The 21332-nt window shown below is 37.5% G+C and overlaps 1 protein-coding gene across 1 annotated transcript in view; it reads left to right on the top strand.

The window, feature by feature from the left end:
* LOC143683052 (uncharacterized) overlaps positions 1-19379 on the top strand; it is a 29027-nt gene extending 9648 nt beyond the window's left edge. Inside the window, 7 exon segments of the mRNA XM_077159364.1 lie at positions 5508-5624; positions 5900-6020; positions 10649-10804; positions 10807-11532; positions 11578-11619; positions 11622-11730; positions 11732-19379. Of these exon segments, the coding sequence (XP_077015479.1) occupies positions 5508-5624; positions 5900-6020; positions 10649-10804; positions 10807-11532; positions 11578-11619; positions 11622-11730; positions 11732-12806 (2346 nt within the window). The 3' untranslated portion in view covers positions 12807-19379.
* Positions 19380-21332: the final 1953 nt, after the last annotated feature.

The raw sequence follows: 21332 nt of genomic DNA, 5'->3' as shown, positions 1-21332 counted from the left end.
AGCCATATCATCATACTGTTGTTGTCAAGAGACATGGCCACCAGAGTACAGCTCCACATTTTCAGGCACTTCCCTCCAGCGTCTCCATGACACCTTAGCTAAACAGGTGATACCTATTTAATGCATAAGAATAACCTCCAGGATAACCTCTCGACTCTGTTTTTTTCCTTTAATTTTAGTTATACATATATCTCTTTGAAGAAATGTCTATTCAAGTTTTTTGTTAATTTTTCAATTGGATTGTTTTTTTTGTTATTGAGTTGAATTTTTTTATATATTCTGGATTTTAGTGTCTTTTTGTTGTTGAGTTGGATATTTTTTATATATTCTGGATTTTAGACTCCTATTGGACTTGTGGTTTACAAATATTTTCTCTTTCTCTAGGTTTTTTTACTTTCATGGTGAAGTCCTTTGATGTTAAAAGTTTGATTTTGATGAAGTACAATTTGTATATATATTTTGTTGTTGTTGCTTATGCTTTTGATGTAAAATCAAAGAAATTGTGGTTTTCTATGTCCATGGTTAAATTTATTCCTAGATATTTGATTCTTTTTGTTATGTAAATGGAATTCTTTTCTTGATTTCCTCGTAATATTTTTCATTACTAGTGTTCCTATACAAGTAATGTTTCTTGACCTCACCACTTTGCTGAATTTGTTTATTAGTTATAGTAGCTTTGTTGTGGATTTTTCAGAATTTTCTGTATATAGGATCATGTCATTTGTAAATAGAGATACTTTTACTTCTTCCATTAAAATTTAAATGCCTTTTTTTTTGTTTCTTGCCTAATTGCTCTGACTAGTTGATATGTAATAACAATGGTGACAGTGGGCATCCTGTTCTTGTTCCTGGTCTTTGAAGGAAAGCTTTCAGTCTTTCACCATTGAATGTGATGTTAGCCATGGGTTTTCCATAAATGTCCTTTATTGTGTTGAGGAAATTTCCTTCTATTCCTGATTTTCTATGTATTTTTATCAAGATGGAGTGCTGAACTTTGTTGAATGCCTTTTTGCCTCAACTGGGATTATCGTACATTGTTTCTTTTCTTCATTCTGTTAATGCGGTATATTTCATGAATGGATTTTCTTATTTTGAACCACCCTTGCATACCCAGGATAAATAGCACTTGGTAGTGAATCTTTAATATGCTACTAGATATAGTTTGATAGTATATTTGAAGATTTTTGCATCTATATTCATAAGAGATATTGGCCTATAATTTTCTTTTCTTGTATTATCTTTGTCTGGCTTTGGTATTAGGGAGATGTTGGCCTCAGCATTTGTGTTGGCCTCAGAATTTGTTAGGGAGTGTTCCCTCCTCTTGAATTTTTTGGAAGATCTGAGCTGTATTGGTGTTACTTCTTGGAATGTTTGGTAATATTCCCCAGTGAAGCCATCTGGTTCTGGGTATTTCTTTATTGGGAAAATAAGTTTTAATAACTGATTCAATCTCTTTTCTTGTTATTAGGCTGTTGAGATCTTCTAATTCTCCTTTAGTCAGTATAGGTAGTTTAGATGTTTCTAGTAATTTGTCCATTTCATTTAGGGTATCTAAGTTGTTTATATTCAGTTGTTTGTATCTCTTATTATTCTTTTTATTTCTGTGGGTGTTCTTGTTTGTAAACTGCTAGAATGTGATATACCAGAAACAGAACGACTTTTAGAAAGGTGAATTTATTAAGTTGCAAGTTTATAGTTCTAAGCTGTGAAAATGTCCAGACTTAGGAAAGGTTATCAAAATGTCCAAATTAAGGCACCAGCAAGAGATTACTTTCACTTGAGAAAGGTTGATGGAATTTGGGGTTTCTCTCTCAGCTGAAGTTTGCTAGCTTTCTCTCTGGGCTTCTTGTTTCATGAATCTCCTCCAGGGGTGTTTCCCTTCTTCATTCCAAAGGGTGTGTGTGGGCTATCTTGGCTCTTTCAGAGTGGTTCCTTCTTAAAGAGCTTCATTAAGCAACCCCAACTTGAATGGGTGGAGATATATCTCCATGGAAACCATCTAATCAAAAGTTACTACCCACAATTGGGTGGGTCACAGCTCCATGGGAACAATCAAAATGGTCCCACCCAGCAATACTGAATGAGGATTAAAGGACATGGCTTTTCTGGGGTACCTAATAGCTTCAAAACACACTGAGGGATAGGTAGTATTATACTCCCTTTCATTTTTGATTTTAGTAATTTGTGTCCTCTCTGTTTTTTTTCATTATATTGATCTTTTCAGAGAACCAGCTTTTAGTTTCACTGATTTTCTCTAACCTCTGTAAATACCATCTATCTGATATGCACCCCATTTTAAAATGTGGGGTCACTCAGCTCCTGTATTTTGTCTTCTGCTGAAACTGAAATAAAAAGAGTCTCTATTGCTTATTCCCTGTTTCATTTTATTTATGCTCTACACTTTAATATTTCCTTATATCTGCTTGACTTAGGTTTAGTTTGTTCTTCTTTTTTCTGGATTCTCCAGTTCCTTTAGCGCTTCTTGTAGGGCAGGTCTACTGATGATGAACTCCTTTTGCCTTTATTTATGCAGAAATTCTCAATTTCTTCCTCATTTCTGAAAGACATCTTGCCAGATAAGAAATTCTTGGTTGGCAGTTATTTTCTTTCAGCTGTTTAGATATTTCATCCCATGGCCTTCTTGCCTCCATGGTTTCTGATGAGAAATTGATTCTTAATATTATTTGGAATTCTCTGTACAGCTTATAGTTTTCATAACTCTCTCCTTGTCCTTGGTATTCTATATTTTGACTTCTGTATGTCTAGGCTTGATTCTCTTAGAGTTTACACCTGCATCTTTTGCTCCTCAGCCTGAATTATTTCACTTGTCTTACCTTCAAAGTCACTGTTTCATTATTCTGCCAGCCTTAATATGCTTTTGAAATCCTTTGGGGAATTTTTTAATTCAGTTATTGTTGTCTTCAACTCTAGTATTTATGTTTGGTTCCTTTTACAGTTTTCTGTATCTCTTTTTATATTCTGAGTCTGGTCTTATTCACTAGTGGTTTCTGGATTGGCTGTCATTTCCTGTTTTTGTTTGCTTGTAATCTCTTTTTGCACACTGTACATTTTAATATTTTAAAGGGTTAACTCTGGGGTTTAGTCTCTTAGCTGACCATTCCTAAGGTTTGTACCATTCTAGTAATATGAAAGAGATTTTCTTGAATGCCAGGACCTAACAAAAAGAACCAAACTGATACAAAAACACTTTTCACAATCTTTGCAAAGTGGTACTACATTTGCTGATACTCTCCCTCACAGTTTAGTCCTTCTATCAAGAAGATCAACCCAAGGCAAATGCAAAGCGCAGGGTCTTCACCAGCTTTTCACAGCCTGTGTCTTCTCCTGGGTTTGTGATTGCTTGTCATCTTAATCATTCCCTCACAGAAATTTGAATGCCCCCTGTATTCCCTATGAAATGTTTTTTTTCCCTTCTAGGCACTCTGTTATATAACTTAGAGCAAGTAATCCTTCACGCCAGGATCCTTTGACTTATGTATCTTGTACTGCTTTAGCTGTCTGCAAGCTGCTTCTTCCTGCAGTGCAAGTTCTGGGAGGGCAAACCTGAGAGAAGTTTCATAGTTCAATCTTTCAGACAATTATCTGGCAGTCTAGCACACACATACAGGCACCCTGGATATAGGTAGGGCTACTGTACTCTGGAACAGAGCCAGTGACCCACAGTGGCAGTTAAGGTTTGCTCTGAACTGTACTGGGGAGTGGATGGGGAAAGAATTAGGAAGGGTGCTATGAGCTTTTCCTGCTGTTTTAAAGAGCTGTCTTTTCTTGACTTGCCCTTTGCTTATTGCCATAACCTTTTCAATGTTTCTGGAGATTTGTGGAAGATGGCTTTGCCAGTTTTTGCTAGTTGTTCAGAGTCTATGGAGGAAAACACCCTGGAGCATCTTATGCTGCCCTCTTGGGCTACCAAAGCCTTTTTTTAGGCACTTTTTAAAATTGAGTTTGTTTTTTACCATGAGTTTTAGTGTTTACATATTCTAGATGCAAGTGATTTATAAATGATTTGTGAATATTTTCCCACATTCTATTTCTTGTCTTTTCATTCTCTAAACTATTTTTCTCAGTGAAAAAGTGTTTAATTTTGACAACGTCCATTTTCTCAATTTGTATTCTTTTGCTTGTGGATTGTGCTTTCAATGTCATGTCTAAAATCTCATTGCCAAAACTAAGCTGAGCAGATTTTCCTAGTTTTCTGTAGAACTATTTATAGTTTTAGCTTTCACAGTTAAGCCAATGATTCATTTTGAGTGAATTTTTATATATTATGAAATATGTGTTCATTATTTTTATATAGTATGAGATATGTGTTCTTTTTTTTGCATATAGGTTTCCAATTGTTCCATCACAATTTGGTAAAAAGGACCTCTCTTTTCTATTGGATTGTCTCACACTTTTGAATAACTTAATAGATAGTGTTTGTGTTGTTCTGTTTCTAGCTGTGTATTTGATTCAATTTATCTTTATTTCTATTCTTTCACCAGTACTATACTCTCTTGATTTTATTGTAAGTCTTAAAGTTGGCTAGTCTGAGTTCTCTATCTTTATTCTTCTTCAGAATTGTTTTGACTGTTCTAGTTTCTTTTGCCTTTCCATATAAAATATTGAAAATCCCAGATACATTGACCAAAAAGATTGCTGAGATTTTGATTGATGTTACATTGGTGCTACCAAATTGGGGAGAATTTGCATTTTAACAGTGCTGAGTTTTCCAATGCATGAACATTATATATCCTTCTGTTTATTTAGATCTTCTTTGGTTTCATTTACCACTGCTTTGTAGTTTTGAGCTTATGGATCCTACATGCATTTTTCAGACTTAAATGTCTTGGTTTTTTGCTGTTGCTATCATAAACAGTATTTAAAAATTTTTAATTCCTATTATTTATTGCTGCTATTTAGTAATACAGTCAACTTTTCTATATTGACCTTATGTCCTGCAACCTTGTTAAACTCACTTCTTAGTTCTAGAAACATTTTGGTAGATTCTTTTGAATTTTTTTCATAAACAACCATGTTGTCTGCTTCTCTGATTTCCAATTGCATTTGCATATATCCTACTTTGTTTTTTTTTTTCCTACAATACTAAAGACTTCTTGAGGGCAAGACTATATTTTATTCAATTTTATATATCACCTGCACTTGAGTTGAGTACTTGGCACCTAGAGTTCAATAAATGTATTTCAGAAGTAGGGTGTCCAACTAACCCAGTTTGCCTGCTACTATCCTATGGTTAGCACTAAAGTTTTAGAGTCCAGAGAATCACCTAAGTCCTGGGCAAAATGGCATAGTTGGGCATTCTTTGCAGAGGTTCCTAGGATAATTTTAAAATTTGAAGAGAGACGATCCCATTTCTCATATATTAAATGAAAGGATGAATGACTTAATGCACATTGATGGGATATTTTCAACCATGGTGTTTTGTTTTTCCCTCAAAATAATGTGTAAATAATGGGCACACAAGATTGAATGGATAAATGCCATTTCAGGAATTATTGTCTTTCATAGATGTGTTTGTGGATTTAACCTGGGAGGAGTGCTGGCTGCTGGACCCTGCTTAGAAGCACCTGTACAGGAGCATGATGTTGGAGAACTATTGCAACATGGTGTCCCTGAATAAGCACTGTCTCCCTGAGGAAGTGTGTCTGTAATCTCATGACTTGCCTTTTTTGTTATTGGAAGCTGGGGAACTTCTCTAAAATAGTGATTTTAGACTTAAATGTAAAGGTCAAATTTTCTTTTTCCCCCTTTGGCATCAGGGTGTGCCTGTTGAATGGTCTTTGCTTTGCCAGAGTGCAATTGGGTAGTTTCATGACTCCGCCAATAAATCTGATCTTCCCCATTATTCTGAATCCCTAAATCCCAAACAGATTGGGTTCAGGTTGTCTGTGATTTTCTATCAATAGGGTACCAGCATACTAAACCTGATATAAGCTTCAAGTTGGAGCAAGGAGAGGATAAATGGATGGCAAAGGCCCAAATCCCAGGTCAGAGCTGTCCAGGTAAGTTGGGAAACCATTAAGGTTGTTTTCCACCAATCCAGAATTGAGAGGGCCACATTGCCTTCTTTTCATTTTCATTTGCCTCAAGATATTTACTGATTTCTCTTGTAATTTCTTCCTTGACTCACTGGTTGTTTAAGAATGTGTTGTTGAGCCTCCACATATTTGTGAATTTTCTGGTGCTCTGCCTATTATTGATTTCCAGCTTCATTCCTTTATGATCTGAGAAAGTGTTTTGTATGATTTCAATCTTTTTAAATTTGTTGAGACTTGCTCTGTGACCCAGCATATGGTCTATCTTTGAGAATGATCCATGAGCACTTGAGAAAAAGGTGTATCCTGCTGTTGTGGGATGTAATGTCCTATAAATGTCTGTTAAGTCTAGCTCATTTATTGTGTTATTCAAATTCTCTGTTTCTTTATTGATCCTCTGTCTAGATGTTCTGTCCATTGACAAGAGTGGGGAATTGAAGTCTCCAACTATTATGGTAGATTTGTCTATTTCCCTTTTCAGTGTTTGCAGTGTTTGCCTCATGTATTTTGGGGCATTCTGGTTCGGTGTATAAATATTTATGATTGCTATGTCTTCATGTTGAATTGTTGATTTTATTAGTACATAGTATCCTTCTTTGTCTCTTTTAACTGTTTTACATTTGAAGTTTAATTTGTTGGATATTAGTATAGCTACTCCAGCTCTTTTCTGGTTGTTATTTGCATGAAATATCTTTCCCAACCTTTCACTTTCAACCTGTGTTTATCTTTGAAGGGTCTAAGATGTGTTTCCTGTAGACAGCATATAGAAGTATCCTGTTTTCTAATCCATTCTGCCAGTCTATGTCTTTTGATTGGGGAGTTCAATCCATTAACATTTAGTTATAACTAATGGATAGTTATTACTGTATGGGTAGTACTTTCTTCTACCATTTTGCCTTTTGGGTTTTATATGTCATATCTAATTTTCCTTCTTTTTACCTTTACTCTTAGTCTTCCCTTCTACACTCTTCTCCACACCTCTCTCTTTTGTCTTTTCATATCTGTCTCTAGTGCTCCCTTTAGTATTTCTTGCAGAGCTGTTCTCTTGGTCACAAATTCTCTCAGTGATTTTTTGTCTGAAAATGTTTTAATTTCTCCCTCATTTTTGAAGGACAATTTTGCTGGATATAGAATTCTTGATTGACAGTTTTTCTCTTTTAGTAATTTAAATATATCATCCCACTGTCTTCTCGCCTCCATGGTTTCTGCTGAGAAATCTACACATAGTCTTATTGGGTGTCCCTTGTATGTGATGGATTGCTTTTCTCTTGCTGCTTTGAAGATTCTCTCTTTCTCTTTGACCTCTGACATTCTGACTAGCAAGTGTCTTGGAGAACGTCTATTTGGAGCTATTCTCTTTGGAATACGCTGCACTTCTTGGATCTGTAATTTTAGGTCTTTCATAAGAGTTGGGAAATTATCAGTGATAATTTCTTCCATTAGTTTTTCTCCTCCTTTTCCCTTCTCTTCTCCTTCCAGGACACCCACAACACATATATTTGTGCACTTCATATTATCATTCAGTTCCCTGAGTTCCTGCTCATATTTTTCCATTTTTTTCCCTATAGTTCCTGTTTCTTGTTGGATTTCAGATGTTCCATCCTCCAGTTCACTAATCCTAACCTCTGTCTTTTGAAATCTACCATTATAGGTTTCCATTGTTTTTTCATCTCTTCTACTGTACCTTTCATTCCCATTAATTTCTGTGATTTGTTTTTTCAGACTTTCAATTTCTTCTTTTTGTTCATTCCTTGCCTTTTTCGTATCCTCCCTCAGTCCATTGATTTGGTTTTTAGTGAGGTTTTCCATGTCTGTTCGTATATTCTGAATTAATTGTTTCAGCTCCTGTATCTCATGTGAACTATTGGTTTGTTCCTTTGACTTGTTATTTTTGCTGGTGCCTAGACATTTAATTACCCTAATTCATTTATTCTGGAGATTGCTTTCACTTCTCTTACCTAGGGTTTTCTTGCTAGATGAATTTGTTGTCTGTCTGCTCTTTAACCTTCAGTTCAGCTTTTTCTGGACCTCTAGCTTAGGTTTTGTTTAACAGAGGATAATTTTTCAGTCCTTGTTTTCTTGTTTCTTGCCCTGCTTGTATGGTGCCTTTTCCCTCCCCACCCTTAGGAGGGTCTACATAGGTGTTATAGACTCCAGCTGGGTTTTCCCAGACTAAACTGGCCTCCTATCAGGAGGAAGGAGTCACCTGTGTCAGTTTTCCCTGAGGGTGAGACCCAGCAGATTAGAAGACTTTCCTGTGAAGTCTCTGGGCTCTGTTTTTCTTATCCTGCCCAGTGTGTGGTGCCTGTCTGCCTGAGGGTCCCACCAGCAAAAGATGTTGTGGTACCTTTAACTTTGGCAGACTATCCCTGCTGGGGGCATGGTAGAGACAGAGGAGAGGTTGTAGGCTGGTTTTAATGACTTCAAATTGCCAAGCCCTGGGCTCTGAATTCCTTGAGGGAGGGATTCCACCTGAGTTGGGCTTCACCCCTCCCCTGGGGAAGGCACAGGTGGGAGACAGCCCTGAAAGCAGTTTGTTTCTGCCTATGCCTGGGGCAGTTGCAGCCCGAGAAGTCCTGCCACTGAATCCAGAGGCAGCCAAGCCTCCATAGAAAGACAGACACAAAAACCTCCATTTCCTCCCCTTTCCTTTTTTTCTGTTAGCCCAATGAGCAACCTCCACCTTGACCAGGTTCACCTGAGCTGGGGGACTATTTTTAGTAGTCGTAATTTGTTAATTAATTCCACAATAGTCATTTAATTGTGCTGAGTCCCTGCTGCTGGTAAATTTCCTTTCCTCTCTCCTCTGGGAAGCAGCCTGTGGGGGAGGGGTGCCAGCCACCATGGTTTGGGGAACTCATGGTTCTGGGCAGGCTCACAGCCGGTCCAGCTGGTCCAGACTGGGGTACACTGTGTGTCTGGTCACTGACGTGGCTCCAGGAGCTGTTCTGTACTGTTTCTGGTTATTTAGTAGTTGTTCTGGAGGATGAACTAAAACACACACATTGCTAAGCCACCATCTTGGCCACCGGAAGGCCTATGCTATTTTCCACCAAAAAAAAAAAAAGAAAGAAAAAGCTAATGATTTCTTAATATAGAAGGGTGAGGATTTAATCCTAATGCCCTCTTCCCCAAGTACCCTGCATCATCTTAGTATAGTTATTTAATACTTTTTATTTAGATCAGACTTCAGTTTTTACATTATTATGACTAAATAATTCATCTTCACCAGTAAATCATGTAGTATATAATGGTTACCTTTTGTTCTTTGTTCATTAATTTTTATTTTATCTGAAGTCAATTGTTTTATTTGTCTACTTAGTTTTCTCTGTTCTTACCGTTAATATATTTATCATTAATTTAACCCCAGGCTCTTCTTCAAATACCTAAGTATTCTTTTGATATATTCAGACAAATTAATAATTTTATCAATTTCATCTTCCTTTTGACATCCCTTTTGAGAAATTTTTCTGTTCCAGTGTGACATAGTTTTCTTCAAGACCTTCCAGGCAACTTTTATCCTGAGATATCCCTTCAGATTTTATTTAACATCCTATGTTGTTCTAGTTTGCTAGCTGCCAGATGCAATATACCAGAAATGGAATGGCTTTTTAAAAGGGGAATTTAATAAGTTGTTAGTTTATAGTTTTAAGGCCAAGAATATGTCCCAATTAAAACAAGTCCATAGAAATGTCCACTCTAAAGCATCCTGGGAAAGATACCTTGGTTCAAGAAGGCGGATGAAGTTCAGGTTTTCTCTCTCATCTGAGGGGGCACGTGGTGAACACAGTCTGGGTTTCTCTCTCATCTGGAAAGGCACGTGGTGAAGATGGTGTCATCTAGCTTTCTAGGGTACATACATCCTTTCAAACAAGCATGTCATCTTTTTTCTTTGTTTTGTCTTTACACCTCCTCCAGTACTTTCTTTGAAAGAGTGTATGTGCTATAATTTTTGAGGCTGTGTGCATCTGAAAATGTTTTCACTCTGTTCCTGGTTGCTATTTTCTGTCTTCTAGTGTTGCTAACAAATCTAGTGCCATTCTAAGTTTTGATCCACTATATAAAACTTGTCATGGAGTTTTTAAGAGCTTCTTCTTGTCCTTAATGTTCTGATGTTCATAATGATATTCTTTGTGAGTGTGTTTTCATTCATTTTTCTGTATGTTCACTGGAATTGTATTCTCAACAAGGACTGGGAACTAGTATGCAATGTTCTGTAATTTTTCTGGAGTTTATCACAGTGTTTTGCACATTATAAGTGTCCAATAAATATTTGCTGAATAAATCTAATTCTCAGAGATCCCTGTCAATCTCCTTATATTATGCTCTGCTCCTTCTGCCTATTTTGCCTTATTGCCCCATTATGCAAGGTTCTTTAATACTCAAAACTAATTTCATTGTCAATTTCCTAAACCTATTTCAATTTGCTTTGTTTTCTCCTTAGGATTTTAGTATTTGCACTTGAGATTTTATTTAGATTCAGATCTGATATCTGAAACTAAAAAAAAAATGACCTTACAACATGGCATTTTAAAGGCAATTTTATGTTACACTAGGATCATGCTATCATCTGTAACATATGTTTTCATTTCTAGGAAAAATCTTGGATATTAACAATCTTATGGAATGGTATCAGGAAACTCAGGGAAAGCTGAGATGTATGGCAAAAGGCTATGAATGCACTGCATTTGCAAAATTATGTTGTCTTAGCACAAATTATGTTTCTTCAAGACAAAAACTTAATAAATGTGGCATAATAAAAAGACTTTGAAATATAATACAGGTGTAACTTGTAATTATGCTGGAAAGTATTGTAATGGATTTCTTGTATGTGGGGACTCATTCCTCTCTCCTAAACAAGAGCAAACTCTTATGGGCATAAAATACTGTGAAAGTAATGAATCTGAAAACGCCATCAACAGAAAGTTACAACACATATGCCAGCACATTTGTATGGGAGAAAAACCCTTTGAATGCAGTTACTGTGAGGAAGCTTTCAGCAGCAAGTCATGTCTTGTCATGCATCAGAGAGCTCATATAGGAGAGAAACTTTATGAAAGTGGTAAATATGGGAATACTTCCAATTTTGATTCACAACTTGTTCATCAGATTCACACAGGTGAGGATCTTCATGAGTGCTGTGAATGTGGGAAAGTCTGCAGTAGGAAAGATCAGTTTGTTTCACAACAAAGAACTCATTCAGGGCAGAAACCCTATGGGTGTAATGAATGTGGGAAAGCATTTGGTTTCAAGTCACAGCTCATTATACATCAAAGAATCCATACAGGAGAGAAACCGTATGAATGCAATGAATGCCAGAAAGCCTTTAATGCAAAGTCAAACCTTATGGTACATCAGAGGACCCATAAAGGGGAGAAACCCTTTGGTTGTAGTGAATGTGGAAAAGCCTTTACCTTCAAGTCACAGCTCATTGTACATCAGGGAGTTCACACTGGAATGAAGCCCTATAAATGCATCTGTATTAGTTAGGGTTCTCTAGAGAAACAGAATCAACAGGAAATGCTTGAGTTGGACAGTTCACTACTCATACATCAGAGGATTCACACAAAAAAAACCCTTATAGATGCCATGAATATGGGAAAGCTTTCACTAGGAAATACCAGCTCATGTCACACCAGAGAACTAATGCAGGGGAGAAGCCCTATAAGTGTAGTGACTGGAAAAGCTTTTGGCTTAAAGTCACAGCTCATCATACATCAGAGAACTCATACAGGAGAGAAGCCCTTTGAATGTAGTGAATGTAGGAAAGCCTTTAATACAAAGTCAAACCTTATTGTTCATCAGGGAACTCATACAGGAGAGAAACCGTATGGTTGTAGTGAATGTGGGAAAGCCTTTACTTTCAAGTCACAGCTCATTGTACATCAGGGAGTTCATACTGGAGTAAAACCCTATGGATGTAATCAATGTGGCAAAACCTTCAGTTTAAAGTTACAGTTCATTGTACATCAGAGAAGTCACACAGCAGAGAAACCCTGTGGATGCACTGGATGTGGGAAAGCCTTTAGGAGCAAATCACACCTCATTATTCATATGAGAACTCACACAAGAGAGAAACTGCATGAATGCAGTGAATGTGGGGAATCCTTTAGTTTCAATTCACAGCTTGTACATCAGAGAATTCACACAGGAGAGAATCCCTATAAATGTAGCAAATGTGGGAGAACCTTTCATAGGAAAGACCAGCTCATTTCACATCAAAGAACTCATGCAGGGGAAAAGCCTTATGGGTGCAGTGAATGTGGGAAATCCTTTAGTAGCAAGTCATACCTCATTATACACATGAGAACTCATTCAGGGGAGAAGCCATATGAATGTAGTGACTGTGGAAAAGCCTTTATATGGAAGCCAGTACTACTTGTACATGAACGAACTCATGTGGGGAAAATCCCTTATAAATGCAGTCAGTGTCAGAAATCTTTCACTGGGAAATTATGGCTCATTGTTCATCAGAGAATACACACAAGAGAGAAACCCTATGAGTGCAATGAATGTGAAAAAGCCTTCTTTAGGAAATCACAGCTCATTGTACATTGGAGAACTCATTCAGGAGAGAAACCTTATAGATGCAATGAATGTGGAAAAACCTTTTCTCAAAAATCAATTCTCAGTGCACATCAAAGAACTCATGCAGGAGTGAAACCATGTAAATGCACTGAATGTGGGAAAGCCTTTTGTTGGAAGTCACAGCTTATTATGCATCAGAAAACTCACATAGGTGAGAAACATTAAATGTGAGAAACTTTCTTCTGAAAATTCACAGGATACATCAAATAAATATTAAAGAGAAACTCTGTAAATGGGCTTATCTCATTACACACCAGAAAACTTATACCACACAGAAATCTGTGTGTAGGAATTGTTCAAGGACCATCCACAGAAAACTATTGTTTACACATTATTTAAAAAGACACAAGGTATAGAAACTATGAGTAAAGTGAATGTTGGACAGAATTTTTTTTAAAACCTATAACTCTTGACATCAGAAAACTGAGGAGCCTTATGAATTCATTGAATGTGGGTGGGTAAGTTCAGGACATATACTTCTTTTTTAACAGTTTATACTTCCAAGTGAGTGAATTAAATATTGAAAAGTAACAATTCATTAATATAGAATCCACAAGGAGGAAATTCCATGAAGCAAATTAATATAGAATTGACTTCTTTGAAATCATATTTCTTTTTTTAAAAAAGGATTCTAATGAGAGAAACAACAGAAGCAACAAGTTACAGAACTATCAAAATTTGGAATTTTTTAGGTATCAGAAACTCATACCTTGAAGAAACTAGTAAAATCCGTCTAGAAATGACAGTTCTCTACCAATAAAAAGGAAGAGTAAGAACAAAGATCTATGAATGTATCAAATGAGGTAAAACCATCTGCAGGACGATTCACCTTACCATATATTAGAGGATTCATTCTGAAATTGCCTATGATTTTTGTTAATTTTGACAAATAATTTCCTGTAAAAATTATTTCAGAGAAAATCATGTTTCAGATGTTCCAAACCTTTTGAAAAAGATTGGAGAAAACACTCAGTTGTTAGTGATAGATGAATATGGAGAATTTTAAAATGTATAAGTAAATATAATAAGGGGCATATCCTCAGATTTAAATGGATATGCAGATATTATATTTGTTATATATGTCCTGTACAATATGAATTTTGTGACTGTGCATTTTACTTGTGAATACCATGTATAAAATGTGAATTACATAGTAGATATAGTACTATGCCCCAGAGATTTTTACTGTGAATATCAGCATTATAGTATAATCAATGTTCTTAGGTTTTACTGGGTAAATGGATATTGATACTATTAACTAACCATGTCATTTACAAATGACCTATAACTTACATCCTTTAAATTCTCCAAACAATAGTTCACTTGCTGGGAGAGTGCACAGCAGCACCAACTTTAACTGAAGCCTGAGAAGAATGTCAGGAGGGGAAACACCAAATAAATCTTTCAGCTCCTAGTCCCCATGAGCATCTAAAAGATGTGAAAAGTAGCAGTTCACAATAATACATTACACTTGATAGATGTTGTGGCACAGATTCTGGAGCCAGGGTTCCTGCTTTGTATCTCAGCTCTATCAAGTGTTTTTTAGTTAAGGTAAATGCTAGCTGCTATACTAAGAACCTTTAAATGGAGAATAGTTCAAATGCTAAAGTTTATTTCTCTCTCATATAAAGCTCCAAGAGGTTTATCTGGTTAATGACTCCCTTTCCTCTGCTTAGTGACTCAGGCATCTAGGGCCCTATTTTTTGGCTCCACCATTTTCGGTGGGTGGCTTCCAAGATTTCTCTGCTTGTCAGCACCAAGTTGGCAAAAGGAGCAGAGCGTGGAGAAATACTCAGGGGAACTTTTTCTGGGTCAGCTCAGGCACACATCCTCATATTTCATTGATTAAAATATTGTCACATAGCATCAGACTGCAAGGGAAACTAGAAAATGTAATCTTGTATCTTAGAAAAAATAAAAATGGGTATGCTGAGCAGGTCACGAGTCTCAGCTCAGACTGACTTTCTGGTCTACAAATATATGTTTCATTCTTCACCTTTGGAGCTTTCATCACCTCCTTGAGGGAGTCAGCTGAGGCCCAAGAAGGATGTCAGGAGGTAAAACATCAAATAAGTCTTTCAGCTCCTAATCCCCATGAGCATTTAAAAGATGTGATAAGTAGCAGTAATACATCACAATAATACATTATACTTGTTGATAGAGACTTCTATTGAATCATAGCATCCAGATCCAAGTTCAGGGCTCCAAATAATGTGCATTCTTCTCCACTAGGTTCTTTGCAGCCTTTTGTGGTCTGGTGACCTATGAACTAAAAAGGGCAAGGTATCTAACTTCCCAAGCCCAACCCAGTACAAATGGAGGTGCATGGGTGGATCAACTACAATAGAAAAATCCTATCAGGAAAAGTAAGAAGTGCTCGCCAGTCACTAGCACGTGCAGTTAAGAAATCCCATTGGATGAGCATTGGGAAGGCAATAATACGGAGTGAGTGAAGTTCCCTAATTTGACCCCTGTTCTCCCTGAAAGGAATTATTTTGCACATTATTCTCATGGCTGCTGACTTCATCTTCTGGGAAGTCCTTATTTGTGCATTATCCTCCAAAATTCACTTGAAGTAGGTGTTGGAGAGTCCTAGAATTGGCAGGATGTACACCTTTCAAGGCTTTCCTTCCACCAGTGCAAATTTGGGAGCTCTAGTGTTATTTGCAAACTCAAATAGTAAAAGGCTTTTTATTTTTTGCCCATTGCCTTGTTTCTTTGGCAATAAAATTACATTTAAAATTTTGTGGATTTCTGACATTTATATTCATGTGCCAGCCACTTCTAAAATTCTTCATTGGACACAATGCTCGACATTGATATGTATCCTTGCTTCCACACCCACATCAATTTAATAGCAGCTATCTCAAACAATCAAATTATAGGCTCAGGTGGAAAGGTCATATATGTCTTTCCCTTTGGGTTAAGTCTCATCCTTTGTTGCTCAGAGTCTTTTTTCTGTATTACATATCTTATTGTTTGAAGTTTAAAAGCATTCAGCTTTCCCAAACTTTAAGGCCCCAAATTTCTGAACTGTGTTCCCATTCATTTTTGCTTGAGACTGATTGCATTTTTCCTAAACTCTCCACTTCCCTGTGCTATCTTGCTAATGGGAGAAAGGAAGAGCTAAAATCTATCTAAAAACTATCAGTCTGATAATTTTCCACCACTTTAGAACTGCAGACTCAGTAAGCACTTGCCTTGGGTTTTAATGTTCTGGCTGCTAAAATATCATACAATGGTCTGGCTTAAACAATGGGAATTTGGGGGCTTATGGTTTTGAGGCTAGGAAAAGTCCAAAATTGTACATAAGAAAATGATTTTTCTCCAGAGATTGTGACATCCCAGGATGGCTGCTGGCAATTCTTGGTTCCTGGCCTTCTGTCACATGGTAATGTACACATGGTGTCTTCTTTGTATTCTGTGTCCCATTGACTTCTATTGTCTTGCTCCCATAGTGTCATCTTTGTGCTTAAGAATTTAACTCTTAGCTTATTCCTTTCCTCTCATATCTTGTTATAAACTGCAAGGAAAAACCAGGCTGCACCTTCCTCACTTAACAGAGAAATCTCAGATAACTGGCCTATTCTTCGTTTCCACAGTTTTAGGTATTTGTTGTAACAGCACCCCATTCTTAGTTCCAAAATCTTTATTAATTACAGTTTTCCAGACAGAGCTGACAGGATGTGTATGTGTATGTATGTATACGTACATATGTTTTATATGTATGTGTTTATATGTCATTATTATGAGGTTTATTATAGAAATTGGTCATGTGACTATGTTTGGCAAGTCAATTTCATAGGGCTGGCCACAGGATGAGAACTCCAATGAAGGTCTCAGTGAATTCCCCAGAGAAACTGGCTGGCTGAACACTTTAATGCCTTCAGTTGATTTAATGAGGCATCTCTCATTGTTGAGGGCAGTTTCCTTTGTTTGCTGTACATGTAATCAGCTGTAAGTGTAATCAAGTAATTAATGATATAAATCCACCAAATGTCCTCATAGTAACAATCCAAAATGGTAAATGATGAAACAACTGGACACAAATATCTACCTAAATTGATTGAAATTAGCCATTACATCATTCAGGTTATTGCAGGAAACTTCTTTACCAGAGGATATGCAGTACACAGCTTTCCATCTCTTCAGCTTCTGATAACAGTTTTCTCACTGCCCACCAGCTGATCAATAAGCCACTATCATCTAGTCTGAAGGTTTTGGTGTGAGAGTATCCCATAATTAGAGCAACATGAAATTGTTGCTGTGATAAACAAGCCCTAAATATATAATGGCTCAAATAAAATAGATTTTTATTTCTCACTTATGAACAGTCTAAAGGGAGTGTCTCTGGTAGGCAGGTGGCTTTCCTTGAAGTGATGAATCATCCAGGCACTTTAGGACTTGTCATCTTCAGTCTGTTCCATCCAAGATAGCTATCTGCATTAAGCCAGTAGAATGTGAACAAATATGGCTATTATGTGTATGAAGTTTCACAGGTAGGCCTGAAGTGATGCAAATGCTTCTACTTATGTTTCATTACCACAACACTGTTACCTGGCCACAACCAAGTGTGAGTAGTGCTGGGAAATAGAGGGTAGCTATATTCTTGTGCCCAGAAATAAGAAATGTGTTTGCCAAACAGCCACTCAGTATCTGTAATTTTTGTAACCATGAACAATTTACTTGATATCATAATTTCTGTCAAGTAATTTTTTTTTCTGAATTTCCTCATCTGGGGATACTTATAGTACCATCTTCAGTATAAAGGTGTGAATTTTAAATGTAAAGTGCTTAGGATAGCATGTGGAGTATAATAAGAACATCTAAGTGTAGCTATAATAGCAGTTCACTATGTCTCCTCAATATTTATCATAACTGCTTCAACCACCTGTTGGGGTATACTGGCTGATAGAACAAGACTTGACCATGGATTCATTATGACAGCTGCTGAGGTATCCTTCTTCATAGTTCTTTCCTCAGCAGTGTGAGAGAGCCAGAGGAATAGCAAGAATGGAAAGCGCCGTCACAGATAATCAACATCTTGAGGCTTTCTGGCCCCCTCCAGCACTTGCATTCTAGTGGTACCCCTTGCATAAACATCCACTCTCAGGCAGCCACAACCTCGCAACTTGCAGTAAATTCCCTTGCCCGCCCTAACATCCACCCTCTGGCAGTTATAACCTTGCAGAACAAAAGCAGTATTTTAACTTTTAAGCTCACCAATGGAAACCTGCCAACTCCCAAAACCCACCTATGAGAAACACACCTAAGTCTACCTCCAACCCTCTTTCAAAAACCCCTACTGGAATCCAGGGGGGTGAGAGTAGATTTCTTTTTCTTTTCTTTTTTTTTTTCAGCCTGGTGTGAGGTCAGCTCCCTGCTCCCACCCCAGCCAAGGGCTGTGCCAAGTACCCCCAGATCACACCTTGCCAGTTGGGGGGGGTCTCAGGTGTATCTCCAGGGCTTTAGTTGGGGACAAAGGGGATGACTTTGCAGCTGTGGACATCAACCCCAAGAGTCTGAGCTTCCTGTAGATGCCTCCCTGAAGCCTTCTTTCCTATGCATGCCACCCACCTGTGAGTGATCAGATGAGGGGCGGGTCAGCCTGAGCTCTGGGCTGATACCTAAAATGATGGAGGATCACAGAAAGAGGCAAATGTGTTCTCCAGAGGCTCCCCAGGACAGCAGGAAACTGCTGCAATGGGTGTCGGTGGGTGAATTCATATTTAAGACAAGCCATAGACACCCCACTTGCACACACTGATTGAAATGACTTCAGCCCCTCCCCTGCCTGGGGGTCCTGCTCAGTGACCCTCATAAACAGCCTCTTCAATCACTGTCACCATTAGTGAAGCTTCAGGATGGGAGGAGAGGCGAGTGGAGGTTCAGGTTCCGAGTACGGCTGCCTTGAACCTCAGTTTCCTCACCTGTAGGATGAGGAAACCTGTAGGATCAGTTTCCTCACCTGCCTTGAACGGTTGGGACTTGAACCTCAGTTTCCTCACCTGTAGGATGGGGAATAGCCTCTACTTACAGGCCCTGTTTACCATCAGGTGGGGGGTTTATGGGGCTCTGTCATGGTTAGGTTCGTGTGTCAACTTGGCCAGGTGGTGGTTGGGCAAGTGCTGACTTGTCTGTTGCAATGAGGACATTTCATAGAATTAAATCATGATCATTTCAGCTGCATCCACAGCTGATTCCATGTGTAATCAGCCACAGGGGAGTGTCTTATGCAATGAGTGATGCTTAATCTTATCAATGAAAGCTTTATAAGGAGGACTCAGAAGAGACAGGCATTTCATGTTTCAGCTGATGTGCCTCTCCTGTGGAGTTCGTCCAGAACCTCCATCAGAATCGTTGGCTTCACAGCCTGCCCTGCGGATTTTTTTTTTTTATCTTTTCTTTTTTTATTAATTAAAAAAAGAATTAACAAAACAATTAGAAATCATTCCAATCTACATGTACAATCAGTAATTCTTAATAACATCACATAGTTGCATATTCATCATTTCTTAGTACATTTGCATCGATTTAGAAAAAGAAATAAAAAGACAACAGAATAAGAATTAAAACAATAATAGAAAGAAAAAAAAGACAAAACAAAACATCTATACCTCACATGCAGCTTCATTCAGTGTTTTAACATAATTGCATTACAATTGGGTAGTATTGTGCTGTCCGTTTCTGAGTTTTTATATCCAGTCCCGTTGTACAGTCTGTATCCCTTCAGCTCCAATTATCCCTTCTCTTTTTCTTTTTTTTTTTTTTTTAATTAACGGAAAAAAAGAAATTAACCCAACATTTAGAGATCATACCATTCTACATATGCAATCATTAATTCTTAACATCATCACATAGATGCATGATCATCATTTCTTAGTACATATGCATTGGTTTAGAAGAACTAGCAACATAACCGAAAAAGATATAGAATGTTAATATAGAGAAAAAAATAAAAGTAATAATAGTAAGAACAAAACAAAACAAAACAAAACAAAAACCTATAGCTCAGATGCAGCTTCATTCAGTGTTTTAACATGATTACTTTACAATTCAGTATTATTGTGCTGTCCATTTTTGAGTTTTTGTATCTAGTCCTGTTACACCGTCTGTATCCCTTCAACTCCAATTGCCCATTATCTTACCCTGTTTCTACCTCCTGCTGGACTCTGTTATCAAGGACATATTCCAAATTTATTCTCGAATGTCTGTTCACATCAGTGGGACCATACAGTATTTGTCCTTTAGTTTTTGGCTAGACTCACTCAGCATAATGTTCTCTAGGTCCATCCATGTTATTACATGCTTCATAAGTTTATCCTGTCTTAAAGCTGCATAGTATTCCATCGTATGTATATACCACAGTTTGTTTAGCCACTCTTCTGTTGATGGAGATTTCGGCTGTTTCCATCTCTTTGCAATTGTAAATAACGCTGCTATAAACATTGGTGTGCAAATGTCCGTTTGTGTCTTTGCCCTTAAGTCCTTTGAGTATATTCCCAGCAATGGTATTGCTGGGTCGTATGGCAATTCTATATTCAGCTTTTTGAGGAACCGCCAAACTGCCTTCCACAGTGGTTGCACCCTTTGACATTCCCACCAACAGTGGATAAGTGTGCCTCTTTCTCCGCATCCTCTCCAGCACTTGTCATTTTCTGTTTTGTTGATAACGGCCATTCTGGTGGGTGTGAGATGATATCTCATTGTGGTTTTGATTTGCATTTCTCTAATGGCCAGGGACATTGAGCATCTCTTCATGTGCCTTTTGGCCATTTGTATTTCCTCTTCTGAGAGGTGTCTGTTCAAGTCTTTTTCCCATTTTGTAATTGGGTTGGCTGTCTTTTTGTTGTTGAGATGAACAATCTCTTTATAAATTCTGGATACTAGACCTTTATCTGATATATCATTTCCAAATATTGTCTCCCATTGTGTAGGCTGTCTTTCTACTTTCTTGATGAAGTTCTTTGATGCACGAAAGTGTTTAATTTTGAGGAGCTCCCATTTATTTATTTCCTTCTTCAGTGCTCTTGCTTTAGGTTTAAGGTCCATAAAACCGCCTCCAGTTGTAAGATCCATAAGATATCTCCCAACATTTTCCTCTAACTGTTTTATGGTCTTAGACCTAATGTTTAGATCTTTGATCCATTTTGAGTTAACTTTTGTATAGGGTGTGAGAGATGGGTCTTCTTTCATTCTTTTGCATATGGATATCCAGTTCTCTAGGCACCATTTATTGAAGAGACTGTTCTGTCCCAGGTGAGTTGGCTTGACTGCCTTATCAAAGATCAAATGTCCATAGATGAGAGTGTCTATATCTGAGCACTCTATTCGATTCCATTGGTCGATATAGCTATCTTCATGCCAATACCATGCTGTTTTGACCACTGTGGCTTCATAATATGCCTTAAAGTCAGGCAGCGCGAGACCTCCAGCTTCGTTTTTTTTCCTCAAGATGCTTTTAGCAATTCGGGGCACCCTGCCCTTCCAGATAAATTTGCTTATTGGTTTTTCTATTTCTGAAAAATAAGTTGTTGGGATTTTGATTGGTATTGCATTGAATCTGTAAATCAATTTAGGTAGGATTGACATCTAACTATATTTAGTCTTCCAATCCATGAACACGGTATGCCCTTCCATCTATTTAGGTCTTCTGTGATTTCTTTTAGCAGTTTTTTGTAGTTTTCTTTA

This window comes from Tamandua tetradactyla, chromosome 5, assembly GCF_023851605.1.
Source record: "Tamandua tetradactyla isolate mTamTet1 chromosome 5, mTamTet1.pri, whole genome shotgun sequence".
NCBI classification, from domain to species: Eukaryota; Metazoa; Chordata; class Mammalia; order Pilosa; family Myrmecophagidae; genus Tamandua; species Tamandua tetradactyla.
The sequence above is the reverse complement of the archived record's forward strand: the minus strand, read 5'-3'. Positions and strand labels throughout refer to the sequence as shown.